Genomic DNA, 15,277 nt, shown 5'->3' with positions numbered 1-15,277 from the left:
TATCTGCCCCAGGCTGCACTTCTACCCTCTGCTAGAGACAGAGAAATACCGAGGGGACAGCAGGTGCCACGCTAACCTAAGCAGTGCAGTGTCTGTCTCCATCTGATGGTGGGGGAGAAAACCCCATGCGTCTGGACTGGTCTGGGGTAGGAACAGGAAGGAAAATCGAGTGCACGTGCATCGCTTTATCAGAAGAACATGGGAAGTGCCCTGTTGGGTCAGATCAAAGGGCCATTGAGCCCAGCCTCCTTCCTCCGACAGTGGCCAGGCCCTGAAAGTAGATTTCATTTTTTGCTATTCACTCCCTATGACAAGTGGCCGCTCTCCCTGAATTATTTTTATTTATTTATTTATTTAAAAACTTTTTTATACCGGCATTCGTAGGACACATCATGTCGGTTTACAAAAAACTGAGAAGGAAAGGAAAATACAATGAACAGGGGAGGGGATAACTGGGTGAGTACACAAGTAAAAGAGAGGATATTTTATATAATTACCGGCTTAATAACCAGGAATGGAATTTTCTTCCAGGAGCTTGCTCAAATACTTTTTCAACCCAGCTACACCAGTTGCCTTGACCTCATCTACTGCTTGATGGTGCGTTGGGTGAAAAAAAACAATAGTTTCCTCGATTTGTTTCAAATCTGGCAGCTATTAGCTTAAAGGAGTATCCCCTAGTCCTAGTGTTATCTGAAAAAGTAAAACGTTCTTCCCTATTTACCTGTTTTGCTCCAGTCACGATTTTGTAGGCTGCAATCATCTCTTCTCCAAGCTGAAGAGGTCTAACCTGTTTAGCCTTTCTTCATAAGAAAGCTGTTATAATCCCTTAATCATTTTTCTTTCCCTTCTCTGTGCCTTTTTTTGGGAACGCCGCTATATCCTTTTCGAGATGAGGTGATCAGAACTGACCACAATACTCGAGGTGCGGCTGCACCATTGATCCGTACAGGGGCATTCTGATGAGCTCTGTTTTATTCTCCGTTCCTTTCTGAATGATTCCTAGCAGTCTGCTTGCTTTTCTTTTTTTAGCAGCTGCCACACACGGAGCTGAACAGTTCAACGTACTGTCCGCCTTGACTCCTAGATCCTTCTCCCGGGTGGAAACTCCTAATGCATCCAATATGAAATTACAGATCTGTTGCTAATAACCTGAAACACGTTATTTAAAACAGCCACAGTTCTTATAGACTGGAGGGTAACATAATAATGAGTGCAGAAAAACACCAATTTTTAAACAGGGTTCCGGGGTGATCCAGGAAACTATAGACCAGTGAGGCTGACGTTGGTGTCAGGTAATAGCTATTCTTAAAAATAAAATTACTGGCTTAACAGGGAAGAGTCAACATGGTTTTAGCCAAAGAAAGCCTTGTCTTACACATTTTATATACCGTCATTCCACATAAAGATCACAGCGGTATACAAATTACCATACATAAAATATCAAAAACTAATAAAGCAAACATATTACTAAAAATAAAAAAATAATTAATTATACCAATAGCTTCCCAAAACTCTCTCAAATACTACACCAGCATTCCCAGATCATATGATCATCTATGCACCACTCTATCAAATAAAATTATAAGCATTCTTAAACAACCAAGTTTTCAATTCACATTTAAATTTCTTACCATCAGTTAATGTACGTAATGCTTCTGGCATAGAATTCCATAACCTGGGGCCTGCTATGGAAAAAGCATGGTCTCTAACTTCACTTAAGTGAGCACGCCGAATGGAGGGAACAGTTAAGAAACCTTGAGTTTGTGATCTACGAATTTGTTGCGAGGTATGAAAATGCAACGTAACTCCAATCCAACCAGAAAATTTAGAATGAATAATTTAAAAAATTAGAGTAAGAATTTTATACTGAAACCTAAATTTTACTGGCAGCCAATGTAAAGATTTGATCAAACATCGTACATCCCGTTAATAATCTAGCCAAAGCATTCTGTAGCATTTGCAAAGCACAGGCAGGAAGACCAAACAGTAATGAATTACAGTAATCTAAGTTGGAAAAGATTAAGGTCTGCAACACCGTACGAAAACCATCAGACGTTAATAAAGGTTTCAACCGATGTAAAAGGCGCAATTTAATTAACATTTGGAAATGTTTGTTCATCGAGAGACTCTCATCTAGTTGAACTCCCCAATCACGTTCTTGATCAGAAAGTGGAATTTAAGTGCACCCAAATTGAGATGTGAAGGTTAATCCAGAGAGAGATTTCAAGTCAACCAAATTATTTCAGTCTTGGTAGAATTTTAATGTCAATTTAATATGCAATAACACTTGTTGAATAGCGGCCATATACATGTTCAATAAATTGATGGCATGCCCAAGAGAATGAGTAATTGTAATGTAAAATTGCATATCGTCAGCGGAAAGATAAAACGTGAGATCAAGACCTGCCAGCAATTTACAGAAAGGAAGCATTATTAGATCTTTTAGCTTTTTTTGAAGGTGTAAATAATAAGCATGTGGAGAAAGGTGAGCTGGTTGATATAGTGTATTTGGATTTTCAGAAGGCGTTTGACAAAGTCCCCCATGAGTGACTCCTCTAGAAAATTACAGTCATGGGATAAGGGGCAGGGTCCAAATTTGGATGGGTAACGAGGTAAAAAGACAGGAGTAGGACTGAATGGTCAGTTTTCCAAATGGAGAAAGGTGCCCCAGGGTTTAGTGCTGGGACCTGTGCTGTTTTCATAAATAATCTGAAAAAGGGAATAATGACTGAAGTGATCAGATTTGCAGATGATATGAAACTATACAAAGCTGTTAAAAAAAAAAAAAAGGAAAGCTGTGAATTGGAGGATGGTATTAGTGGGGGATAGATCATTTTATCATAATACTACATATTTACAGAATAAGGGTTTTCCCCCAGGAATGGACCCCGCGGTAATTAGGCGCTGGAGTGTCTTGGGGGTAACGAGACTGGAACAAGCCTGTAGCGGACAGGGTGTGGTCCTCTTTGACATAGTACATCAAAGGTACATTTTAGCTGCAAAGGATCAGTTCTCCTGCGTACAGGAGAAGATAGGCATAGAGCTTGGGAAAGGGAAGACTGTTTGAAGGGTATTGTGACCAGGCAGATAAGTTGACGAGGTCCAACTTAAAGATATTGGGGTGGGGGGAAATCAGATTCTTGTCGATATCCTTCCTGAACATGGCGAATGGGTGCAAGGTGTCCTTCAGATGGAACCTTACTTCAGAACGACTGCATAAGATGTACCCACAAGTGGACGACTGATGTTGGAGGGGCCGTGGTGACGTGGGCACTTTTTTTTCCCACTTGTGGTGGTCATGTCAGAAGCTGATGAAAATGTGGGATACTGTGATACATATGTCCTTGCAGAGATCTGGCGTAGGCGTCAATAGATATTTTTATTGAGTGGCTGTTCTATGGACTCATGCTTGTCGGATAGCACGTTGCGACAGCTGCTAAATGCGAGAGAGCTAGGTGCTGGCGCAAATCGGATGCTCCCTCCTGGGGATCTATCAGTACTTGCCTTGAGAGGGTTTATTAAATGGAGAAACTCACAGCTATCAAACATGGTACATTACAAACATTTGGGAAAGTGTGGTGCTCTCGTTGGGTAAGACAATGATAATTCCTGAACCAGGTTGAGTTGCAATTGCTAGTATATTGACAGCTGCATTCATTGGAGTCTGAATAGCACTGAATTTGATATGATTCATTTTAATGTACCTTATTACATTTGATCAGGTTTTTTTTTAAGTTCTCTCTTCTGCTGAGGTGGGGGAATATATACATTTATTTATTTATTTAACACTTTTTTATACCGGCATTCGTAGGACACATCATGTCGGTTTACAAGTAACTGAGAAAGGAAAGGAAATTACAATGAACGGGGGAGGGGGTTAACTGGATGATATACAAAAGGTACAGGAGAAGAGAGTCAGCAAGCAGAGTTACAACTTTTTGCATTCATGTTAGGATTAGATATGCAATTGAACTTATAAACAAAGTTAAGGGGGCATGTGCACTTAAGAACTTAGCATATGAAACTTATTTACAGTATAACGGAGGCAAGTGCACGTATGTACAGTTAAAAGCTGGTGCAGGGGGGAGTAGAGAGGGAGGGAGGGAAGAGGGGAAAAGGAGCGGAGGGGGTGGAGGGAGCAAGGGTACTTTCAGGGAGAAGACAGCAGGTTTCTACGCCAAGGTTCCTTATATACATAAGGAACCTTGGCGTAGAAACCTGCTGTCTAGCTAATGGTCTACGGGCATTATTTGTTGCTTTATCTGGTTTTTCATGTGCATGAGTTTATGTTCTAATTGAGATTTTGTGTGATGCAGTATTGTAAAAAACTAATGATAAAAAAAAAAAACCAGTGGATTGTGAGGAATTGCAGAAGGAGCTTGTGAGACCGGGACCCAGGGCAACTAAACGGCAGATGCAATTTAATGTGGAAAAGTGCAAAGTGATGCACATGGGGGAAAAATAATCCCAGGTTATAGGTACATGGTGCTGGGTTCTGCACTGGGAGTCATCACCCAGGAAAAGGACCTTGGACTCCTTGTGGACAATACATTGAAATCCTCTGCTCAGTGTGTGCAACCACAGATAAAAAAAGCAAATACAATGTTAGGAATGATCAGGAAAAGAATGGAGAATAAAACAGAAAATATCCCAATGCCTCTGTATCGAGCCATGGTGTGACCGGACCTTGAGTATTGTGTGCAGTTCTGGTCGCCCCATCTCAAGAAAGACACAGTGGGAATAGAAAAAGTGCAGAGGAGGGCAATAGAAATGATAAAGGGGATGGAGCATCCCCCCTATGATGAGAGGCTACGCAGGGGAGGGCTCTGCAGCCTGGAAAAGAGACGGCTGAGAGGGGACATGAGAGAGGTTTATGAAATCAGAAGGGGGGTGGAACAGGTTAATAGGGAAAGGTTATTTAGCCTCTGAAATACTAAAACAAGGGGACACCCTATGAAACTAATGAGCAGCAGATTCAGAACAAATCATAGAAAATATTTTTTCACTTCGTGCACTATCAAGCCGTGGAATCTGTTACCAGAGGACGTGATGAAGGCAATAGCATAGCGAGGTTTAAAATAGCTCTGGACAAGTTCCTGGAGGAAAAGTCCATAACACATTATTAGCCAGGTAGATGGGAGAGCCATTGCCTTCCCTGGGAGCAAGTAACAAGACCAGAAACCACTACTGGAGGCAGAGAATCATTGATGACTGCCCCTGCTGCAGGAGACTACATAGGGAATTATGTCAGTATTAAAATTCTGCTCTCTGCCTCCATCTGCTGGTAGAGGAATGTAACCCACATCTGGTCTGGTCTGGCAGGATGATAAGGAATATTATATTTATTTATAGTACCAGAGGTAACTAAATACGTCAGCACTTAAGAGGGAGCGATCCCCATCTGTTGGTAAGGATGAAAAACTCATGCATCTGGACTTATTTGGGGTGTGAACAGGAACACGGTGTTCCCCAGATATTAGCACAAGAGACAAGAGCCAGCCAGAGGAACTGTGATGGGGTGCGGTAAAGATGGGAGATGGTGGTGTTGGAGGTAGGGTGTGCTAATTGGGCAGAGATGATAAAAGTGTTTATTGTGTGTATTTAGTATCCGTAGTGACACAGCAGCCGTATAAAGCAAACGTGACAGCTGCTCCAGAGTATAAATGCTGTAACAGTTCCCAAACACATCAGGTGAATGACAGACCCGAGGTTCGCAATGAGATTCAGATAATTTTATTGGTATGACAATTTCACATGTGTTGTCAAAGTAATATGCAAGGTGATTTAAAATAAAAAGGAAAGTTTACAAGACAGTAGTAAAACACAAAATTACAGGGTACTAACAGGAGGTGTATGCCAGCATTCCTGGGCCAAAGCTGCCTCTTGGGGATGTTGGGATCTCCTTGCTACCTTTTTCCTCTCTTTTCTATTCTGTAAGCTTTTCCACTATCATGTTTACTTACTCCTCTGCAGGACTGCATTCCTTCCATGCAGATTTTATTAAGAGGTTAGCAACGCAAAGGGAGATTTTTAAAAGGGTTCTAAGAACTGGAAATGAGAGGGAATGTGTATGTATGGGTGAGTGGCCAGACCACATGGCATGAGCAACTAGGGGAGCGTGATGGGGGGCGAGGTTGGTTCATTTGCCCCACCAACCAAAAAGATCTAAGAGTGTTTGTGCGTTAAGTGTGCAGGAGTGAGTGTGAGTATTGTGTCTGTATGTGCTGCCGCTTTCAACTCCCAGACCATGTCTCTGTCTGGTGCCCAGGCACGTCTAACCCACCACCTCTCACTGCCTGTGGGTTTCTTCTCTCTCCTCTCGGATCTTGTCTGCCTCTCCATCCGTCTCCTCGCTCAGATCCCATCTCTCCCTACTCCTCCTCTCTGACCATGTGTTTCTCTCGCCCTTCGCCTCTTAGACAATCTCTCTCTCACCCTCCTCCTCCTCCTGAGTTCCAGGCCTTGTCTCTTGCCCTCCTCCTCTCTGACCTTGTCTTTCTCCTTCCTCCTCTCCCACACTCCTTCTTCTCTCCTGAAACCTTGTCTCTCTCCCTCCTCCTGTCCCAGACCCTGTCTTTCTGTCTCCTGACCCCCCTCCTCCTTCGCCTCAGCCCCAGCCCGGCTCTCCCTCCTCCCCCTCCCCGGGTACGGCGCAGTGAAATGAATGCTGGGAAGCTGAGATCCGCACACAGAGAGGCTGCAAACATGGCTGCACCGTGAAAAAAAAAAAAAAAAACCCAAAATGCATTTGCGCCTGTGACTCGAGGCGAGCCGCAGGAGCAACAGCCGATCGGGGCCCGCGTCCCCAGCACCCTCCCCGGGCCGGAGGGTAGGGCCGGAGGAGAGGGGCAAAGAGACGCAGGGAGCGGAAAAAAAACAAGACAGGAGAGGAGGGAAAGAGCCGCCGTCGCCGCCCCCCCTCTCTCTCTCTCTCCCCAGCCCGAAAGGCGAAATTAATGGATAGAAATTACCCGAGCGCAGGCTTCGGAGATCCCTTGGGCGCGGGCGCAGGATGGAGCTACGAGAGGACGGCCAAGGCCAGGTACAGCACGGGGAGGCGGGGGGGGGGCACCTCGGCGCATTGATTTTTCACCTACGGCCAGAAGCAAAAGATTTCATAGCAAGAAAAAAAAAAGGAGGGGGGGGGGGGGGAGGGGAAAGCTGCGCCGGTGCCTTTGTGCTGGTGCAAAGTGGTGGAGGGAGGGGGGATCGGGCCGGGGAGGGGGGGTAGGAAACAGCAGACGAGGGGCTGCTTCTTCCCCCCCCCCCCCGAGCTGAGGCCCAGCCCGGCTCCTTCCATTTTGGGCTCCGTCCTCCCAGGCAGAATTCCATCTCCCGAGTGCCTCCTTTTTATCTGCCTTTTTCCCCAGCCGGGGGATTTCTATTTGTTTATGCCCGTCTTTATTTGCTTTATTTTTTCGTATCGGTTCTTTGCAAGCGCAATCCTTTTCTACAGCAGAAACGATGCATGCATAAGAAAATCTCTGTATACGTTTGTGCATTGGAGAGGGACAGGAGGGGAGCTGGGGATAAGGGTTGTGGGGCAGATCCTGACGGGAGAGAGGGACAAGAGCAGGGCCAGGCTCGGGTTTGCATACAAATCGGAAGCCCAGAAGTAATGGCCACTTTTGTGGGAAAGCTGGGCCTGCAGGGAGACAGCAGATCTTCAGGAAGGAAGAAAAAGATGGAAAACAGATAAGAGGGAAATGCTAGGACATGGCACGGGGGAGCTGCTCCTTCTCCCTCTCCAGGTGCCCAGATGTCAAAATCATGCTCGTGGGCTGGGGACTGGAAGGATGTGACTGCCTGAGCCCAGGGCAGAGGCAGGACGAGGGCCTCACAGTAACGCTTCTAGGTGACTTGAGCGGCGTTTGTTTTGGGGGCCCCCTAACCCCGCCCCCTCTCTTCTGTTTAGTGCTTATTCTGGAGACTTGCTTACCCTCACTCCTCCGTTTAAAGCTTGTTTCAGGGGACCCCACCCCCTCTCCTCTGAGCTTGTTTTAGGGGCACCTCTTATCTCCACCAGAGCCTGTTGCAGAGGACCCCCTTATCCCAAACCCACTCTCCTCTGTTTAGAGCTTGTTTCAGGGGACTCCATTATCCACACCCCTTCTCCTATTCAGAGCTTAAGGGGATCCCCTCTTCCATATTCAGAGCTTTTTTGACCCTTATCCTCACCCCCTCTCCTTTGTTCAGAGCTTGTTTCAGGGGACCCCCTTATCACCCTCTCCTTTGTTCAGAGCTTGTTTCAGGGGACCCCCTTATCACCCTCTCCTCTGTTCAGAGCTTGTTTCAGGGGACCTCCCTTATCCCCACCCCCTCTCCTCTGTCCAGAGCTTGTTTCAGGGGACCCACCTTATCCCCACCCCCTCTCCTCTGTCCAGAGCTTGTTTCAGGGGACCCACCTTATCCCCACCCCCTCTCCTCTGAGCTTTGTTTCAGGGGACCCACCTTATCCCCACCCCCCTCTCCTCTGTTCAGAGCTTGTTTCAGGGGACCCACCTTATCCCCACCCCCCTCTCCTCTGTCCAGAGCCTGTTTCAGGGGACCTCCCTTATCCCCACCCCCTCTCCTCTGAGCTTTGTTTCAGGGGACCCACCTTATCCCCACCCCCCTCTCCTCTGTTCAGAGCTTGTTTCAGGGGACCCACCTTATCCCCACCCCCCTCTCCTCTGTCCAGAGCCTGTTTCAGGGGACCTCCCTTATCCCCTCCCCTCTCCTCTGTCCAGAGCCTGTTTCAGGGGACCCCCTTATCCCCTCTCCTCCCCTCTCCTCTGTCCAGAGCCTGTTTCAGGGGACCCCCTTATCTCCACCCCCTCTCCTCTGTCTAGAGCCTGTTTCAGGGGACCCCCTTATCCCCACACCCTCTCCTCTGTTCAGAGCCTGTTTCAGGGGACCCCCTTATCCCCACACCCTCTCCTCTGTTCAGAGCCTATTACAGGGGACCTCCTTATCCCCTCCCCTCTCCTCTGTCCAGAGCTTGTTTCAGGGGATCCCCTTATCCCCACCCCCTCTCCTCTGTCCATAGCTTGTTTCAGGGGACCCCCTTATCACCCTCTCCTCTGTCCAGAGCTTGTTTCAGGGGACCCCGTTATCACCCTCTCCTCTGTTCAGAGCTTGTTTCAGGGGACCTCCCTTATCCCCTCCCCTCTCCTCTGTCCAGAGCATGTTTCAGGGGTATCTCCACCCCCTCTCCTCTGTCCAGAGCATGTTTCAGGGGACCCCCTTATCCCCACACCCTCTCCTCTGTCCAGAGCATGTTTCAGGGGACCCCCTTATCACCACACCCTCTCCTCTGTTCAGAGCTTGTTTCAAGGGGACCTCTTATCCCCACCCCCTCTCCTCTGTCCAGAGCCTGTTTCAGGGGACCCCCTTATCCCCACCCCCTCTCCTCTGTTCAGAGCTTGTTTCAGGGGGACCCCCTTATCCCCACACCCTCTCCTCTGTTCAGAGCCTATTACAGGGGACCTCCTTATCCCCTCCCCTCTCCTCTGTCCAGAGCCTGTTTCAGGGGACCCCCTTATCCCCACACCCTCTCCTCTGTTCAGAGCTTGTTTCAGGGGACCTCTTATCCCCACCCCCTCTCCTCTGTCCAGAGCCTGTTCTGGAGGACCCACTCATCCCTATCCCCTCCCTCTATTCAGATCTTATTGGCAGGTGGAGGATGCAGATTTCTAGCCATGCAAAACCACTTTCACTTTTAAAGTTTTGTAATTCAGATACACTGGACATGATTTAAAAGGTTTGTGTGTGAAAGAGTGACATGGTCCTAGGGATGGAGTTTCTGTGACTTCCTCCTTACCCTAAAAGTGAGTGCTGGGCTTCCTGGTCAGATTATTACTAATTTGGTTGCATGTTGCAAATCTGGTAATTACTTCTCTGTTGTGTTGCTGCACTGGCAGAGCAGTCCGTTGAGAATGTGAGTGACAGTAGCAGCCTTTTCTATATAATTTTAGTGCCCTGTAAGTTAACACAGGTGGAAATGACTCAGGCCTGCTGCATATATGTCGTATATGTTACCCATTAATATGTCACATGTGCCCGCAGTTAATTTCAGTCTATGGTGTTCCCTGTCTTCCCTGGGGTCCAACAAACTGGAAAAACCCACAAGTGCCAGCAGCAAAAATGCTAACACTTCCCTGCATCCTGACCTTGTATTTTGTATTTACATGTGGGGGTGGTAGGATTCTGCCTTCCCCTGAAATGTTATGAAAAAAAGAGAGACTGCAGTTTTTCGTGCAATTCTCTTTCCCTTTGAATGTATTTTTTGGGGACCTATGACTTCTGGTGTTGGATAGCGGTAGTGGTGCTCGCTTCCATGGCCATGAATCCCTGACCCACAGGGAGTGGGGAGGAAGGTGGTTGTGTGGCCTGTGGAGAAGTACACCAACCCCTGGCCGTGGAGGTCAACCTCTGGCCACATAGGATTGGGGGTCACACAGCTTGCAAAGAAATGTAGGGAAGTAGCCCTAACCCCTGGCTATGGAGGAGAGGGGGGCACAGGGCCTATAGATCCATGCTGAGAAACCCCCACCATCCTGTCCATGGAGGATGTGGGGACAGTGGGAAGTGGCTGTGTGGCCTACAGAGAAGTACCACTGCTACTAGTGGCGAGAGCGCTCAGGTGACACACTAGCAGCATGTGTCCAAGAGTTTTCTCCCTGACTGGAGAGAAGGCCACAGCAAACTGACTTGCTGGGCTGAGCCTAAAGCGTAGCAGAAAAACTGAAGAGTTCTTTTGCTCAAGTTTTTGTGATGGGGGGGGGGGGTGGGGGTGGGGGAATTGTCTTGTGGGAGAGATTTCTTTTGCAAGTCTCGCAGGGAATATTAGACTACGACAATTTCCACATCATTTAAAAAGAGCAGATGAGGTTTGAAATGTTTGGGGTTTTTTTTAAATTAAGACACTCACAAAAGATGTGGGTGGAATTTAATGTTTTCAGATTGTGTGACGAGGTGTATTTTCCCAGCCTCTTTTTTTTTTTTTTTTTAATTGGGGAAGCCCAGGCAAATTTCCCTCTGCCTTTATTTCTGGTCCCATGGCGCCGCTGCCCGCCCCCCTCCCCCAGTCTAGGCCAGCCACTGAAGTGACAGGCCTTGACCAGGGGCCACACCTAACCTGTTCTGGAAGGAGCCTTTATCTGGCCAAGACGCCCTTTCCCCAGAGCTTGCGTGTGCTTTTCCTACAGCATCCTCAGCCGGGCTCAGGGATCGCCCCCCGGGTCTGTGGTGCATGAATCCGGCTGCCTCTCACGCCTGCCATGCAGTGCTGAGCCACCACACCATGTTGGCTCTAGCGCCCGGATCGCGCTTTTATTGCAGTGCCACCAAGCCACAGGGAGTCATGCCCGGGTCATTCTCACCCAGCAAGGACCAGGCTGGGGACAGAAGCCGGTGTCAGGAATCACCCAGCTTGCAACACTTTTATCAGTGAGCCGCCGGCCGGAGCTCGGGCTTTTCGCCCCCAGCATGCAGCACTTGCTACAGAGCCATTGGGATAGCAGAATTATTATTATTATTCCTTTTTGCTTTTAATTTCTTTCACTGCCTCATTACATTTTTTTAGCTTAATGTTTTCGCCTCTAGAACTAGGAGTGCTGGCATAGTTGCTTGATAGCTGTTGCAGGTTGATTTTCTGGGAACTGTGCGCTTTTTGTGGGAGCAGACGGTAGGGTTGTGAGGCCACATGGGTGGCTTCCTGCGACTCTCCAGCCTATTCTTTCACCTTACACCACTCCTAACTCTCTATATTGGGCGCGATACAATTTCAGCTTCCTGCTTTGCGATGGGCAATTTTCTGGGGATTTTAGGGCTTCTTAGTTTTAAACTTGGAGTTTTCTGAATGGTAAATGAGCAAGATGTGAGTATCTGAATCCAGTAAAAAAAAATTCTGGTTTTGCGTAAAACATGGAGTTTCCTTCTTGAGCCAGCACTTACTGTAGGCCACTGAAGGCCTGAGCTCCCCATCCTGCTGAAAACCTGTAAGAGAAACCTCCCATATTGCACAGGGTTCCCAAACCTTGCATACATTTCTCTCTTCACATAATAGCCAGGAGTTTGATTCACCTTCAGTGCCCCCTTAGGCTTCCCCCTCCCCCTCCGACAGACTGCGCTGGCTATGGGCCTGTGCTAAAGTGAACTCCACAGACAAACCTCCATTGACAGTGAAGGAATTTGATCCTATTCTGGTTGGTTTAAGTGGGTGGAGTATGCAGCTGGCTCCTCTCTAAAAGGAAGAAAGGTTTCTTAGTTTTCCCTCCCAAAAAGTCTGCAAAGAGAGAGAGGGGCAATGTCCTAGGGTTGCACAGAATAAAGATCATTCCCAGGCATTTCTATCCTTTATATCAACCTGTGTCACACTGTGCATGGAATAAAGATCATCCCCAGCTGTTTCCATTCCTTCTGGTTCACTGTATCACACAATGCATGGAATAAAAATAATCTCCAGGCGTTTGTTCCTTGTAGCAACCTGTAGCACACAGTGCACTGAATAAAAACCTTCGCCAGGTGTTTCTTTCCCTTGTATCGTACGGTGCATGGAATAAAGATCCAGGTGTTTCTATCGCTTCTGTCTCACTGTATCACAGTGCATGAAAGAAAGATTATCTCCAGGTGCTTCTAGCCCTTGTATCAATCTGTATCACATGGTGCATGGAATAAAAATCATCCCCAGGCGTGTCCATCCCTTTTATCAACCTCTATCACATGGTGCATAGAAGAAAGACCATCCCCAGGCATTGCAAGCTCATCTATCTCACTGTATGACACAGTGCACAGAATAAAGATTATCCCCAGGTTTTACTATTTGCCTCCTCATATCACACAGTGCAAAAAATAAAGGTCATTCCTAGGTGTTTCTGTCCTGCCAATCCAGATGTGTTACTGTCCCTTGTATCTCACACACAGGAGGGAATAACATATCATGGACATTTCTATCCCTTCTATCTCGCTGTCATACAGTGCATAGAATAAAGACCGTCCCCAGTATCTCACTTTATTACATGCTCCAGGGAATAAACTACCTGTTCCAGATGTTCCTATGCCTTCTGTTTCATTGTATTCCATGTTGCAGGGTATAAAGACCATCCCCATGTGTTACTGTCCCTTGTATCTCACTATATCACACTGTGCAGGGAATAAGATTATCCCAGGCATTTTTATCCTTTCTACCTTGATGCTGCTGCTTGTGGTTGGGAGTGGGAGACGCTTTCATCGCTGCTTCAGCTGGTCTGCCTGCAAACTCTGACTCAGCTCAGTACGCTGATGTGAATGTCTTAATTGCATTCTCCAATATCTTGTTTGGTAACAGTATTATAGAAATATTAAAAAAAAAATACATACCACTGGTTTTTCCCCCCTTTTCCAGATTTGAAAGCTTTCATGCAGTTGTGTTCCAAAATGGATCTAAGATTCTGAATTCTGGTGGAGCAAGTTAGAATTGTTTCGGTGAAAGGCACATTGCAAATGCAAATTATCATTACGATACATTTTTCTTTTGCCATTTAGTGGAAGGATACTGTATGTTTATTTGGGTGGGTGAAACACTGAGAGACTTCTTTTAGTACTGAATAATGCAGTGTGTTCTCTAAGGTCCCAAAAGTGTACTGGAGGCTGTGAATTACTGCAGGCCTCCGTGAGCAATGAGAAGTTGGGATAGTGGTGGTCAGGAAAAGCTAGGGGATGCAAGTTCAGGACTCCTATCGTCTATCAGAGGAAGCAGATGATCTCGATCTGCCTCAGGGCTAATCCCCGCCTCGGTCACTATGTCATTGAAAGGGAACTCTTTATTTTCCCAGTTCAGCCCCCTTCCCAGCCCTATTTGAAAAAGTTGATCCTCAACTTTACATATGGGAAAAAGCCTTAGTAAATTAGGCCCTTAATCTCTACATCACCCTAAAGGAAGGAATTTATGTGCACCATGGCTGTATAGGAGTTCCCAATCTGAAGTCTGCTTTACAGAAAATGACATTTATGAAAAACAGAGAAGGCTGCCTTTCCTAGGAATACAAAGGCCGCTAGTCAGCAGCATTTGACCAGTTTAGTTTGGACTAAGCTGGACAGATGGCGGGATTTGACAATCATCTTGCACTGACTGCGTTAGCCGGAGAGGCAGGGATAAGCAGCAGTGCACCCTGGCCACCGAGCATCCCTGCAGAGAGATCCAGATAAGTTTGCCAGCTGCTTAAATATGGCCCTTGCACTTTTATAGACGCGGGGGGGGGGGGGGGGGGGGGGAGGTCACTGCCAGAGCAGCTCGTGGGGGGGGGGTAGGAGGAGGTCACTGCCAGAGCAGCTCTTGGGGGGGGGGGGGGAGGAGGAGGAGGTCATATAGTGAGAGCGTCTCTCGGGGGGGGGGTCACACACAAGGGACTCCCTTCTGGCTACTGACATGTTCAGATTCCAAGTTCTCCATGGCTCCTTTGCAGGGAGTGGGGGTGCTACATTTCTCCTCCCCTCCGCTCCGCGGTTCTTTACTTTTCTGCCCTTCCCTTGCTACTCCCCTCTCACCTTAGCGGTGTCAGTCTGACGTGAGGAAACGCAACTCGGCGCGGGGCCTGTTCGAGCGCGCGCACCCACAGGCCGTGCCCCCTTCCTAGCGCGCGGGCTTCCCGTTACCAAGGAAATAGCGAGGGGCGGGGCCTATCGGGAGTCTCCTTGCTGGGGGGCGGGACCCGCTTGGCGGACGCAGTTGGGCACCGCCAGGTTTAGAGAGGCGAAGGTGGGGCGGAGGGAGTTCTCTGCGAGGAACGGCAATAAATGTAATCGCTTCACTGCGGTTATGTAGTAGTAACGTCACCAGCATGGGGTGGGGGGGAGGCCAGTTACTGAGTGAGCAGCTGCAGGAGTGACTTGTTTCAGAGGGAGAAGGTTGTGTGTGTGTCTCTGGCTATAGGAGGAATGCATGTGTCAGAGTGTTTGTGTGTCTGTCTCACTGACATGCACTACTCCCTGGTCCCAGTGTGCATCAGTCTTGGGACAAGAACTGAAAAGTTCCCAGCTCTGCTGGTGCCACTGCACAGCTTCCTGATTCTGGCAACTTGTTACCCAGCTTGGAGACGTTTCCCTGTGGATCTGATGTCTTTCTTCACGTGGGAGTTGGCAACCTTGCCATTCTGAGCCCCCCCCCCCCCCCCCCCCCCACCACAGCCTGTCACCAGAGCTGTACTTTCTGTAACTTGTACTTATTCCATTTTAGGTTTCCCCCTTCTTTTCCTACCCTTTTATTTTAATTGTTATGTATATTACTTTGGCAATTCATGTAAAATTGTCTTGCCAA

General features: G+C 47.7%; 1 protein-coding gene across 1 annotated transcript in view; it reads left to right on the top strand.

The window, feature by feature from the left end:
• The first annotated feature begins 6,527 nt into the window (after positions 1-6,527).
• PRR12 (proline rich 12) overlaps positions 6,528-15,277 on the top strand; it is a 59,724-nt gene continuing 50,974 nt past the window's right edge. Inside the window, exon 1 of the mRNA XM_029584686.1 lies at positions 6,528-7,042. Coding sequence (XP_029440546.1) covers positions 6,957-7,042 — 86 coding nt within the window. The 5' untranslated portion in view covers positions 6,528-6,956. The remainder of the gene's footprint in view (positions 7,043-15,277) is intronic.

This window comes from Rhinatrema bivittatum, chromosome 19 (genome assembly GCF_901001135.1).
Source record: "Rhinatrema bivittatum chromosome 19, aRhiBiv1.1, whole genome shotgun sequence".
Taxonomy (NCBI): Eukaryota; Metazoa; Chordata; class Amphibia; order Gymnophiona; family Rhinatrematidae; genus Rhinatrema; species Rhinatrema bivittatum.
The sequence above is the reverse complement of the archived record's forward strand: the minus strand, read 5'-3'. Positions and strand labels throughout refer to the sequence as shown.